This window comes from Perca flavescens, chromosome 22 (genome assembly GCF_004354835.1).
Source record: "Perca flavescens isolate YP-PL-M2 chromosome 22, PFLA_1.0, whole genome shotgun sequence".
NCBI lineage: Eukaryota > Metazoa > Chordata > Actinopteri > Perciformes > Percidae > Perca > Perca flavescens.
The window spans coordinates 11,391,842-11,405,752 of NC_041352.1; the positions used below are offsets into that span (position 1 = coordinate 11,391,842).

At 43.0% G+C, this 13,911-nt stretch overlaps 1 protein-coding gene across 1 annotated transcript in view; it reads left to right on the top strand.

Moving 5' to 3' along the window:
• zfhx4 (zinc finger homeobox 4) overlaps nt 1–13,911 on the top strand; it is an 82,946-nt gene that overhangs the window by 18,003 nt on the left and 51,032 nt on the right. The window contains exons 2-5 of the mRNA XM_028569156.1: nt 2,669–5,204; nt 5,709–5,927; nt 6,554–6,848; nt 8,498–9,039. Coding sequence (XP_028424957.1) covers nt 2,715–5,204; nt 5,709–5,927; nt 6,554–6,848; nt 8,498–9,039 — 3,546 coding nt within the window. The 5' untranslated portion in view covers nt 2,669–2,714. The remainder of the gene's footprint in view (nt 1–2,668; nt 5,205–5,708; nt 5,928–6,553; nt 6,849–8,497; nt 9,040–13,911) is intronic.

Below are 13,911 nucleotides of genomic sequence, written 5' to 3' on the forward strand. Positions count from 1 at the left end.
TGTCGCATTAGCTCTCAAAACCACTGCTTCTGAACCGATTTACCCTCAATCACTTTAAAGACAAATCTTGGTAAGAGGGACACTGGTGGAAAAAAATGAAATATCTATATGTTTGACGGAAGGAAGAAGCCCAGTATGTTGTTTTGACTCTAAGGTAAGCGTAATGGATGATTTATGGTAAAAAGCTGACTGAGCTTTAATTTAAGTGGATTTGGAAAAGTCTTTATTATATATACGTTTCCCCTACTTACCTCTTCTGTCATACAGGGAGCACAGCTATATCTGAAATTGAGAAATTTGTGGTGAAAGTATGAAACTCGTTGCTTATTTAGAATGCAGAGCTAATTGATGCTAATTTCTTTGCAATTACAAGTGTGAGTTAACACATAGACATGTGTGTTTGTGTTGTTTGTGTATAGGGGTGTAGAAAACCATAGTTGTAATGTTCAGGATCTGTGCCTTGGGCTAAAAAATTACTTTGCTAAAAAAAATCATATCAGATAAAGTGTAATGTTGAATCTTGATCTAACAGTTGGGTGGAGTGAAGATAGTTATTGGTAGGCTATTGGTCACATAAATGTACATTGTATACACACTTAAGTGAAATAAACTTTTTGGCAGGTTTGCACTTCATGCTTGTAGAAATGTGACAAATTAGCAATGTTTGCTCTAGAACTATGCTTTACCCTTCCTGACTGAACATACCTATGCTTAGGAGGCGACTTTGTCATGTACATGTCACACGTCTACTTCTCAGATAAGGACTGAAATTCATTTTTGGCTCCTTGTGATTTTTTTTCTTTAATCTCACAAATAGAGAGACAGAAACTGAGTGAGACACAGATAGAGAAAACATAATTCCTCCCTTTTAATCTATCACTAGTCCCCATGGAATCATCTCTGGGATATGTCAGATTTGACCTGATTATAGCGCATGCACACACATGCACCCACAAACATACTCACACACATGTTTGATTTCATTCCTCACGCTTTTACTGTCCCTCCCACTGGCTTTGTTTAGCAGGGGATTGTTGCAGATTAATCCTCTAATTGCTTTGTAGCTTTGTAGTGAGAGAGAGGGAGTGAAGAAAAAGAGAGGGAGAATTAAGCAGCAGGTGGATTGGGTTAAAGGTTAACATGGCTCTTTAAAGCTTTCTTTTAATGCCAGCTCATTTACACGCAAGCATCCGAAAGGCGCTGGTACAGTATCAAGTGAAAAAACACTGGCACACACAACTAGTTAATTTGTTGCATTTAGCTGAGCAAGAAAGCAGTTTCTTCTAAGCAGCAATGCAGCTTCAGTTCTCAAGCTTTTAGTCTGCTTTTTCTTCCCTAATGGCTTTATCTCCGTTGTTTTCTTCTTGTTCTCTTTAGGTGGTGGGAAATTATGCCTATGATTACAAAATGAAATGACTGTGGGGTGCTGTGTGTGTTTGCAGGCTTAGAAGGCTTTTTTTGTACATTGTGTGCGTGCATTTGTGTGCCTTTGCTTTTGCATTTGTGGCTTGTTGTGAAAAGCCAAGAGATTGAAGTAGTGAGGGGTTGAGAGATGGGCAGCCGCCCAGGATTGATAACATCTCACTGGTATTCCAAACATCATTCCTCATGGAAGCTCTCTCTCTCTCTCTCTCTCTCTCTCTCTCTCTCTCTCTCTCTCTATCTATCTATCTATCTATCTATCTATCTATCTCTTTCCTTTATAGCTCCTATGAAAAGATATTTGAAATGTTATGAATGTAAATATTATTTAATTTCCTGATTTATTCCTGCATCTGCACCCTTTTTTCAACATGCAGTGTTCTACCTTTCCTTAGTTGCATGACCGTATACAGTTTGATACTTTCCTTGTCCACACAGAGTCTAAGTCATACCTTCATGGCATTAATGGGTGCTGCGTAATTAGCAACTCCTGACTGGTAAGAACATTCCAAGACTGATTTAGCCAATGATTGAATACTCCTCTAACTCCAATCTGCTCTTCCTCTAAAAGGAAGACATAACTGTTGTATAAGTTATTAGATACACTTGATTGATTAATGTTACCTATGTGTGTTAGTTAATTGTCCACAACTTGAGCTAGTACTAGCTTGACATAATCATTTTTTTAACATAGCATTAGCACATGCAGGACACAACAGAAGCGAAACTGCTTCCCGTGTTGCACAGTGGTTTGTCGATCAAAGAATCTATTTACTAGGCAATTGGGTTATTCTTATAAAAGCCCCTATAGACAGCTGTCGTGGGAGCTGCTTCATTCATTTATACCTAATTTCCCCTGTTTCCAAGCTCTGGTCCCTTGGGTCAGTAAGCGACAATACGTTTGTTCAAGTATGTTTTTTTTCTGTGGTTGTGGCAAGCAATCTCCGTCTGCCAGTTATAAGACAAAGATGCAAGCGGGAGCAGTTAATATTGGATTTCTGTACTTTTCAAAAGTTGTCATGGTGCTAGCTACTAAACACTGTTCTTATTTTTGGTAGGTGGTAGGCTATACAGAGGTAGATCACTTTTTTTTTCTAATTTGAACTTACTTTCACCCTACATTTTACTTAGAACTAATTGTGTTGTTGCAAGTCTCATTTGGATGAGTTAACCGTAGTTTAGAATTAGCCAAAAATATATGCTGTTAAACGCCATTTACTAAATCTCTTTTTTCCCCACAACTCAGGTCCCTGTTAGGCTGGATGAGATGAGATCCCTATGTAGTGGTCGTCATGGCAACTTGTGACTCTCCCCCTATGGTGTCATCACGGCAGCAGGAACATGGTGGCCAGAGGCTGGACGCTGCTGCTGAGGACAACTCCGTCGTCGCCATGGAGACCAGTCTCGCCAACAGCAACAACGCCAACAACAACAACCAATCGTCGCCTGCTGCCATTGGAGAGCCAGAGAATGGCCTTGGAGAGCCCGCTTTAAGCCCACTAAGGTCTACTGCTACCCCCACCAATGTCAGTGCAACCATCGACCCTGTAATGGAACAGAGTCGGAGAGAAAGCTTTACTTACGGTAACAAAGGGAGTGTTACCGGGACTTTACCAGGAGGAGGAGGAGCAGCTTTGGGTTCGGACTGTTCTGCCCCTGCCACATCTCCTGTGGCACTGGCAAAGGAGATCCCGTGCAACGAATGTTCGAGTTCCTTCCCCAGTTTACAAAAATACATGGAGCACCACTGCCCCAACGCCCGCCTGCCTACCACTGGAGGTCACGAGGAGGGTGAGGAGATTGAAGGGATGGTAGGAGAGGAGAGTGAAGATGAAGGAGAGCGTGAGGTGGGTGCTGCAGAAATGGGGGAAATGAACAGTGAGATGGAGATGGAAGAGGATAGTGATGTGGAGAACCTGAGTGGCGAGATCATCTACCAGCCCGATGGCTCTGCCTTCATCCTGGAGGACGCCAAAGAGCAGTGTGGCAACCAGGGGGGGCTCTCTGGGCCTCTCCAATTCAGGGGCCTGCTGTCCCCCCAGACCTTCCCCAATGCCCAGGTCAGCAGTGGCCAGAGTGGCCTGAGCCCAGGGGGGAGGTTGGAGCAGCCCGCTGCACCCATGTCCTTCTACCCCCAGATCATCAACACCTTCCACATCGCCTCATCCCTGGGGAATAACCCCCTAGTGGCCGACCACCCCTCCTTCCCAAATACCTCAGCTGGAGGGCTGGCGGGCACTCGTCCCATGTTGCACAGTTTCCGTGTCTATGACCTCCGCCACAAGAATGACAAAGACTATCTGAAGGCGGATGGTGCAGCCAAAAACTCCTGTGTGTCCAAAGATGTCCCCAACAATGTGGACTTGTCCAAGTTTGAGGGCTGCGTGGCCGATGGACGGCGGAAGCCTGTGCTGATGTGTTTCCTGTGCAAACTGTCTTTTGGCTACAGCCGTTCCTTCGTGACACATGCTGTCCATGACCACCGTATGACCCTGAATGATCAGGAGCAGAAGCTGCTAAGCAACAAGCACGTCTCTGCCATCATCCAGGGCATCGGCAAGGACAAAGAACCTCTTATAAGCTTTCTGGAACCAAAAAACCCCACCAACTCTGTGCTACCCCACTTTCCCACACCTGCCAACTTCCTAGGGCCAGACACGGGGCTCCGCGGCTTGTGGAATGCTTTCCACAGTAGTGGGGAGAGTACCGATTCCCTTCAGGCAGGTTTTGCCTTCCTTAAGGGCAGTGCCAGCAGCTCCTCCAATGACCAAACCCCCAGAACCCAAACCATGCCAAAGGCTGAGACCAACCCAAACCTCGGGGGAGGGGCTGGTGCCCAGAGAACCCCCAGCGGGAGTTCTGCTGCTGCTGCCATTGGCGGCAACTTGGAAGGTCAGAACTCTAATAGTGACTGCAAGGGCCACGTTAGGGACACATGCACTTTGCAACCCAATGGGCCGGATCTGAGCCAGTACCCGCATGTCAAGCGGGAGCCTGGTGCAGTTGGAGGAGAAAGTCCAGAGCAGGATGAGGATGCTTACTCCAATGGTGGTGGAGTAGAAATGGAGGCAGATGAGGAGGAGGAACAGGCCATGAACATGGCAATGACTGGACAGCGTGCCGACAGCACCAGTAGCAAAGATTTCCCTCTCTTAAACCAAAGTATTTCCCCCCTTTCCAACAGTGTGCTAAAGTTTAACAATGACATCAAAGGTCCTGCATCCACCTCCTCCTCCTCCCTGCCTGTGTGTGAGAAGCTAGAGATGGAGAAGAGCCGCCTGTCCACTGCCCTGGCAGCTGCCAGAGAGCGGGAGAGCAGCAATGACTCAGCCAGTGAAGCGCTGACAGGACGGGATGAGTCGCCCTCCTCCCACCCCCTTGACATGATGATGTTGCGCAGAGATGATGAGAGTCCTGGACCTCTGTATCAACACACAGGAAATCCAAGTACGCCTGGAACTCCCGGCACACCTGGTACCCCTGGTCCAGGTGAAGGTTCCCCAGGTAGTGGGGTGGAGTGCCCCAAGTGTGACACGGTCTTGGGATCCTCACGGTCTCTGGGTGGGCATATGACGATGATGCATTCACGTAACTCCTGCAAGACTCTGAAGTGTCCCAAGTGTAACTGGCACTACAAGTACCAGCAGACGCTGGACGCCCACATGAAGGAGAAACATCCGGAGTCTGGTGGATCATGTGTGTACTGCCGCACAGGACAGCCTCACCCTCGTTTAGCCAGAGGCGAAAGCTATACGTGTGGATACAAGCCTTTCCGCTGTGAGGTCTGTCCATCTAATTCTTCATCTCTATGGACTTTTTTTCTGTCTTTTTTTATCTTTCTGAAATGTTCTTGTTTTTATTGTGTTGGGTTTCATAAGTCAACTTTTATCCTTAATTTAACCAAAACAAATCTCCGGGTTTGTTGGACATATGTTAATAAACAAGTATATTAGCATATTGGCAATATAGATAATGCAATTTGCTTTTCAGGACAATTTTGGGGCATAGGCATCTGACCATTTATGGCAACCTCTACAGTTGTACATCTTTACTCAATTGAAAATCCAGTGTCAGAAGAGAGAAAGGAGGGAGTTAAATGTGTTTGTCTTTCTCTTTTAATTCAACAACACCTATCACAGCTATAAAGGTTAAAGTAATTACATCATAAGACTGACTGAAGAAAATCTGAATTTTAATATGTAATCATTAATCAGATATCACCTGTTTTTTGTTATAAATGTGCATAGTGTATATCACGCATCACTGTATTAATTCTTCCCTTGTAGGTATGCAACTACTCAACCACCACCAAAGGCAACCTAAGCATCCACATGCAGTCGGACAAGCATCTGAACAACGTACAAACACTCCAGAACGGTGGCAGTGAGGCACAATACAACCATAACCATAACCATGCCAACCCTGTGCCCAGTGCCAGCCTTGGTGGAGGCTGCGGTGCACCCTCGCCATCCAAGCCTAAACAGAAGCCCACTTGGCGCTGTGAGGTAATGAAACAACAGTGTCATTGTAGCACTGTGGTAGCTACATACCAATTTGCTTGTTTCAATGTTTAAACAATGAGTCAGTTATTTCCCTGTGCGTCACTATGTCTATTATTTTTCGTGGCCACATCATCTGACCGCTGGTCATTATAAGACTGAATTTTAAACACCCCATCATTTATAAACTTACAAACGACATATACATATACAATCTATTCTCACACACCATTCTCTCTGCCTCTTACCACATCATTATAACTTGTATTGTAGTTGTTGTATGCTGTATGCTATTGTTTTTACTGTCTGTCACTGTATATACATACGTATATGTAATTGGCTGTGTATTATATGTGTCATTTACCTTGTATGCTTTCACTAATAAAAATAAAAAAAATAATTGAATTCCTCATACATTATAGCATTATCTCCCAAGTTTTGTAGAAACCTTAAGAAATTCCTCATCATGACAAAATTATGTTATTGCTTCAATTGTTGTCAATGCCCATTTTGAACAATATATAAAATGAATTACATAATTAATTATAGTTTAATTTTAAGTGTGATGATGATAAAAAAAACTAGCAGAGTCAGATGCCCTAAAAAAGTGTAATTTATCTGGCTTCCAACAGGTGTGTGACTATGAGACCAACGTGGCGCGGAACTTGCGCATCCATATGACCAGCGAGAAACACATGCACAACATGATGCTGCTGCAGCAGAACATGAAGCAGATCCAACACAGCCTCCATCTGGGCCTGGCTCCAGCTGAGGCAGAGCTTTACCAGTACTACCTGGCTCAAAACATGGGCCTGGCAGGTGTAAAACTGGAGAGCCCAGCCGGCAGCAGTGGCCCAGATGCTCAGATGATGATTAACCCTTTCCAGCTAGATCCTGCAACCGTGGCTGCTCTTGGATCTGGTCTAGGTGAGTAATACTAGAATTGAAATTAAACATACATTTTACCCACTGGTCAATTAAAAAGCATAAAAAAGCATTTCTGCTCCTTTTTCATATATTCACTCTCAAGCTTGTTTTTCGGTTTCTTCTGCGCATCCTTCACTTGGTCCGTTTTATGTTTTGTCTCATATATCTGATGCCATCTGGGTATGTTTTTTTTTTATCTCTGTGCCTTTCCTTTGTTGCTCTTCATTTTTTCTTCCTGACCTCTCACCTTCTCTTTTTCTGCTCCGATCCTTTTTACCTTGCACCCCCTTGAACCCTCTGCTCTTTTTTCCCTCTTATCTCTGCTCTCATATTGTCCCTCTGTCATTGTCTTCCTTCTTTGACCCCTCTCACTGATTAAAAAATGATTATGAGACGCCACATGAGAATTATTCTTAATCTTTCATTTGTAATTTTCTTAAGTCAGCTTAATCCCCCCCCACTCCCCCAATACACACCCCACCCCACCTTCGCTTACCCTAGAGAGGACTCACACACGTACACACACATGCACACACATACACACTCACACAGCAGGAAGCAGATTCCCGTAGGAGTGAGAGAGATTTAACAATAACCCTGCAGTGTTACACACCCACTCCCTCCTCTAGTGTGGAGGTCACAGCCCAGCCAGCAGATGTACTCTCAGTGAATTTCACTGATAACCCACAGCTCCCCATAGTGAGCACAGCTGTACATAGGTTTAGATGGTGTGAGCAGGATATTTATATATTCAAATACTCACACAAACGAATAAATGGAGGATGAATATTCATGCATACAATTTAGAGATATACACATTCTAAATGTTGGCTCACATTTTGGATCCAGTGCTATTCTAGAAAAACAGCACACACATACATAAAAACACACATTTAGTCATCCATTAATTAGGGGAATTGTACTTTAACTGTAAAGAAAAAAAAACGATTCAGATGATGTGTTCTGAGATTCTATCTGAAAAAAGACATGATGAGCTTTGGTATGGCATGTATAGAGAAACAATGAAGGGATCAAATGAAAGAATTAATTACATTTCTATGAATGGCAGATCTCCTTTTTTTGTCCCATGGTGGGCGGGCAGAAGAAAGAGAAAAACGTGTACAATGCATTGATCAGCTTTTTAAATCTCTGCGTGGATGTAAGAAATGCTTGGAGCCCTAAAACCGTTGTCCCACCCTTGCTGAGAGCAGTAATTAAAGCTACCTGATGAGCGAGTTAGCAAGTTGAAAAGGATGATTGTAATTGATCCTGATTCAATCCTATTAGGGTTTTTTATAGACAAGACTTTGTAAGGAGCCCTAGTCCTCTGTGAAGCTTTATTTTATCAAATCCTTTTGTGTGAGAGAAACCTGCATGGAGCACTCACTTTTCTCTTCACACTTAATTTCATTAAAAGAGCCTTTTCTATTTCTCTCTATCCTTTATCCCTCCCTATGCATGCCAGCCTTTCATTTTCATTCGAGCTTTGTCTTTCTGTCACACCTCTTTGTTTTTATATACCATTCGTCCTTCTGTGCATACCGCCAGCCTTTAATATGATGTAATCCTTATGAATGCCTTACCTTTTGAACACCTTTCTGTCTTTCTATCTGCTGTCTAACCTGCATTCTCACTCATTTTCTCCACAGTGAATAGTGACCTATCAGCGGAGCTTCGTCTTGCCAGTGGTCAACTAATGGCGGACGACCTATCCCTGGTGTCCTCCGGTGGAATGGGGGGTATGTCCTCATCAGACCCCTCCCTCTCGTCCTTGTCGCCACCTATCAACGACCCCTCGCTGCGCCTCTACCAGTGCGCCGTGTGCAACTGCTACTCCACGGACAACCTGGAGGCTCTCAACGCCCACGTCAATGCCGAGCGCTCTTTGCCCGAAGAGGAGTGGCGCTGCGTGGTTGGCGACGTCTACCAGTGCAAGCTCTGCAGCTACAACACGCAGCTGAAGGCCAACTTTCAGCTGCACTGTAAGACAGACAAACACATGCAGAAGCACCAGCTGGTGGCCCACATCAAGGAGGGAGGCAAAGCCAACCAGTGGAGATTAAAGTGTGTGGCCATTGGCAACCCTGTGCACCTCAAGTGCAATGCCTGTGACTACTACAGCAACAGCGTGGATAAACTGAGACTACATGCCACCAACCAGAGGCATGAGGCTGCCATCCGCCTCTACAAGGTAAAAACTTTTAATAATTTTAGTTTTTGCAGGACACTGACTTTATAATGTTTAACAAACAGCAAAATAATAGCATTCTTACTGGTATACATCTGAGGGGAACACCTCTCATTTTAAGATCAGATTGAGAAAAAGCACACGTGTTTTTGTTTATAATGACTGTGCCCTATCCTCTTAGCTGCAGTGTCACATGAATATAAAGTTCCCATGAGAATGGAATGACCAAGATGGAAAAGGTCACTGTTAGAGCACCCAGGACGATTTCCATTGGATATGGGTATATGTCCTGCTTATGACCAGCTGTCACTAATGTTACTAATAATTATACACAAGTCATGTCCAATCAGCGAGTTTCAAATGTTTCAAAGTTTTGATTATCTTTAGCTGTCTTTTCAGCTTGTTTTTTCCAGCTGTAAATAATTCTGGAATAATTCAAGAATTTATTTTTATGATAAGGATGTATAGGCATATTAACAACTTAGTTTTGAACAATGACCCAATGAAAGTAGACCACATTCTATACATGGTAGTCTTGCTATATGATCCCTACGTGATGCACGGATACACGCATTTTGAACTTAAAGAAACAAACTAGAAAAAAGCTACGTAATATTTTGCATTTTTTAATTATGGTAAAAAATGGCTTCAGATTTTGCAATGAAGGGATACATATGTGTAATACATTTCATAATTAAGGTTTCCAGAAACACACACTGTTTTTGTGTTTGTTTGCATGATCATTTATGTATACATCCACACAGCTATCCTGCAGACAAACACTCCCTGTTCTTTGGAATCTTTTTTTTGCTTGGGATTATTTGGTCGGGACTTGTCATAAGGTAACCACCATCAGAGCGGCGAACTCACACAGAAGTCACTTACTTAACTAATTAAACTCTTTACTCTCTGAGCAATAAATAGTTCCTGCAACAACAAAAAATTCCAACACGACCAATATCTGGCATCTTTCTCCGCTCCAATATATTTAAGGTGATTTAGTTTGTCAGACGTCTCCTTCAGCTTAATAGGATGCTGTTACATTTCCGAGGCCTTGACCTACAGTACAGGATCAAGTGCATTACATTAATGAGGATTTCTTTACTACTGTACGCAACATTTGGCAGTGAAAGGTGTTTGTGTGTGTGTGTGTGTGTGTGTGTGTGTGTGTGTGTGTGTGTGTGTGTGTGTGTGTGTGTGTGTGTGTGTGTGTGTGTGTGTGTGTGTGTGTGTGTGTGTTTGTGTGTGTGTTGTGCCTATAGAGACAACTGTAGTAAGAGGATAAAAAGATAAGATTCTATTGATGTTTTTGTTTTTCAGTAGAATATACAACTACAATTGTATCACTTATCTACCCACTTTTGTATTATAATAAGAAGACCTCGTCACAATAATATTATAATAATATTAAATAATTTACTCTTTATTTTTATTCTTTTTAAAGCTGTAAAAGTTTTGCGGTATTCAGCAAAAAAAAGATGAGACAAAATGACATACAGCAAAGTTTTGAATCTGCAACATTAACATTTATGAAAGAAGTCTCCACTGACCCACATACTTTAGTCACTCCTTTTAATCATTTTTGTGAAAGGGGACCTGATTTTGAAGGAATTGCATCCATTTCAAAATCTGTGTCCGATTTTTACTTACAGCTCCAAGGCTTGAGTGGATTAAGCACATTGGCATTCTTAGGGTTATTTAAAACAGTTGTAGTTGACTTAAACAGGATGTACGTATTGACACAGGATTGGCAATTGGCAAAGGCTACACTTGGCATGGGATGAGGTGGGGATGTCTTATCCTCAGGGATTGTACACTAATTGCATTGAAATATTTAAAATGTATAAATTCTTAACAAAAGTGCTCTTTGCACATTAGCCTACATATAGCTAAACTATAGGATCAGCTTAATTAGCCCACACTAATCAGGATCTCCTTACTACCAGAGGAAGACTTTAGCATTAGTGTGCGTCTTTGTGTAGGCATGCGTGCCTGGATTTTTAGAGTGTTGAGACACTTTTGGCAGCTGTTTAAGTTGATTTAAAATGAGGCAAAAGCCAGATAGGTTAACTAGGTTACAATGAACACTGGCAGCTATGTAATCATGCAAAGAAAGCTATTTATATCAGTTGTGATTAAATGTACAAACCCAAGAAGCACAATCAACAGTACAGACATAAAACAAAGAGGCTTGTCTGAACATTTTCCTAACATATTTTGCTTTCCAAGAAACTTAAGTAAAGCAAGGAAGTATGCTTTTAGGCACACACAACCACCAGTTTAGCCAAAGCAAGTGAGGATCATCCCATTGCCCCCTCCGTGCACCCATACACCCCTGTACCTCATCTACCCACCCACCTACCCCACAGGCCTCAACAAATCTGTTCCACAGATGACGCTTTTAATGCCTCTGGCAGAAATCCCACTATTTTACCCTTGGACATGTGGTAATAAAGCAGAGAGAGAGGGAGAGAAAGCATAGAGCAGCAGAGCAAGGCAGAGGGAAAAAAATAATTTCTTTATTTGACCAGAAAAACACCTCTCCTTTTATGTATTGGCAGAGGTGAAAAGCACATGGGGATGGAGGTAGCTTGGCCGGGCGCATAAAAGATCCGAGTGTTGACGACTTTACCATCTGTTTTTTTGGAAACACAGAATATCTTTATGGCATGGGAAACCATTTGAAGATACAAACAAAAAGCATATTCAGGAGATTTTATGGCTGCTTTGTAGCAGCAATGGAGTACTTTAAGGGGAATTGAGAGTTTGAAAGTGTTTTTTTCCAGACTTTGAAACTGCAAGAGGGAAATGACATTAGCAGCACATGGACATCAAGTCATCTGGTGTCCCGGGCACAGCAGGTGGCGCAGGAAGTCATACGCCTTATATGGAAAAAGCGGAGGTCTATGCCTCGCTGCTCATTGGGGAGGAAATGTAGGAAATCTGATTGGTTACTGTTTGTTTTCAGTGAGAATACTACCGCACAGTGTGTTTTTCCACATTATTTCTCATGATACAGAATTTAGTTGGAAATTCAAAGTGTGTATAGAACCTCACTTCACTATTATCACAGCTGTCAAGTGCACATCTTTATCCCCTAGAAACATTGTGAATGACAAAATGGAAGATGTTTTAACGTAGCGTTTGTACGCTAGCAGCCTGTGAGGTAAACTCAGCATTAAATGTTGCCGTAGCATAGCGTGTCCATAGCTGGCCTGGTTCGTGTTTGCCTTAGCGTTGAATATGATGATGTATGGCTTCGTTATGATTTTTAATAACAAACAGTGGACTTAATGCACCTGGAGACAGGAGTAAATCTGTCAGTGCCATTCACAAGTGCTGCAGGGCTAGGTAGGGGTTTAGTTTGTAGTGAGCATGTGTGTTTGTGTGTCCACAGGGCTTCAGAGGTTCTGTGCTTGCCCTTGGGTCATTAGGAGTTGGGAATGTTCATGGTCAATGTGGCATGGTCAAGGACCACACACACACTCACTCACACACACACACACACACACACACACACACACACACACGTACAATGTGTCTCATAGGCCATGGCACCTGTTTCTCAGATGGCTGTCCGAATAAATCAAACTGTCCTCAGCCACCACCACCCCACCCCTGTCTGTCTGTCCAGCTTTCCGTCATAAGTCAAGCGAAAATGGACGTCTGGGGTCCACTGCACATTTCCATATCTCTGTTTTTATTTTCATTATTTTTCCCCTCCTTCTCTTCCCTCTCTTGCTCTCCTTTGAACTCTTATAAAATGCTCAACTTTCTATGACAGAGATGGAGGGAGAGAGGGAGTAGAAAGAACATTAAGATAAAGCACTTTGCTAGTGGGAAATACAGAGAATGGGAACAGAGATACAAGGTGTCTCTTTCCCTCGGTCTCTTTCTCTGTCTCAAACTCGTTCACTCCCTCTGTCTAACCCACTCTCTTTGTTTTGTCTCTGACTCTCTCTTTCTCCCATTCTCTCTCTCTCTTTCTATCTCTCCCCTGGGGAGCCGCAGATAGGCCATCTCATTACCCATGATCCTCTTGGCAACACCATGGCCGGGAAACAAGGGGTGGAGGGAATTAAACGGGGGAGGAGGGAGGGATGGAAGGAAGGAAAAGAAGGAGAAGACGAAAGGGGGCTGGATTTGTAGATGCATCGAAAGAGTCTCCCCCCTTTGTCATTTTCATCATCTCCTTTGTATTTTTCTTTTCTTATTTATTTATTATCTTTTTCTTTTTTTTTTCTTTCAATCTCCAAACTCTGCCCCCCCCCACACCTCCCTCACATTTTATATTCTTCCATCTCCCTCAGATGGAGATGGCTGTGCTTATGCATCTGTGATATTAAGTCTACTGCTGTGCCTTGGCTATTAGCAAGGGTCAACCCTGCCCACACTCATTTGAAAATCAAATGGCCCTATATATATGCAGCCCAAATTATTGGACTGTCATTTGGACTTGTGTGATGGGGAAATGGACAGGAGATTGACTCCCATAGATTTGCATAAAAACCCATTGTGCCGGTCCCCGGAATAGAAAAAAAAGACTGGATCTATTTCAAATGCATGGCACCATTTATGACACCCTCACTCACATAAATGCATATGTGCATACAGAGGTATGGTACTACATACATTCATCGAGACACACTCACCAATACAGTACCACTCACATACAATTGTAGTCTTGGTTATCAAGTTACTGTTTTCCACTTGAGCCCATGTCCGCTTGTTCCAGACACAGGCTCTTGATCAGTGCATCCTGGTCTCGCACTTGCCAACAGACTTAAAGAGTTTGTCTTTAAAGCTGAATTTTTGCACACTTCACGCCAGCTGCTACTTGACTGCAAGATATAGATTTTTTTTCATGTTTTGTCA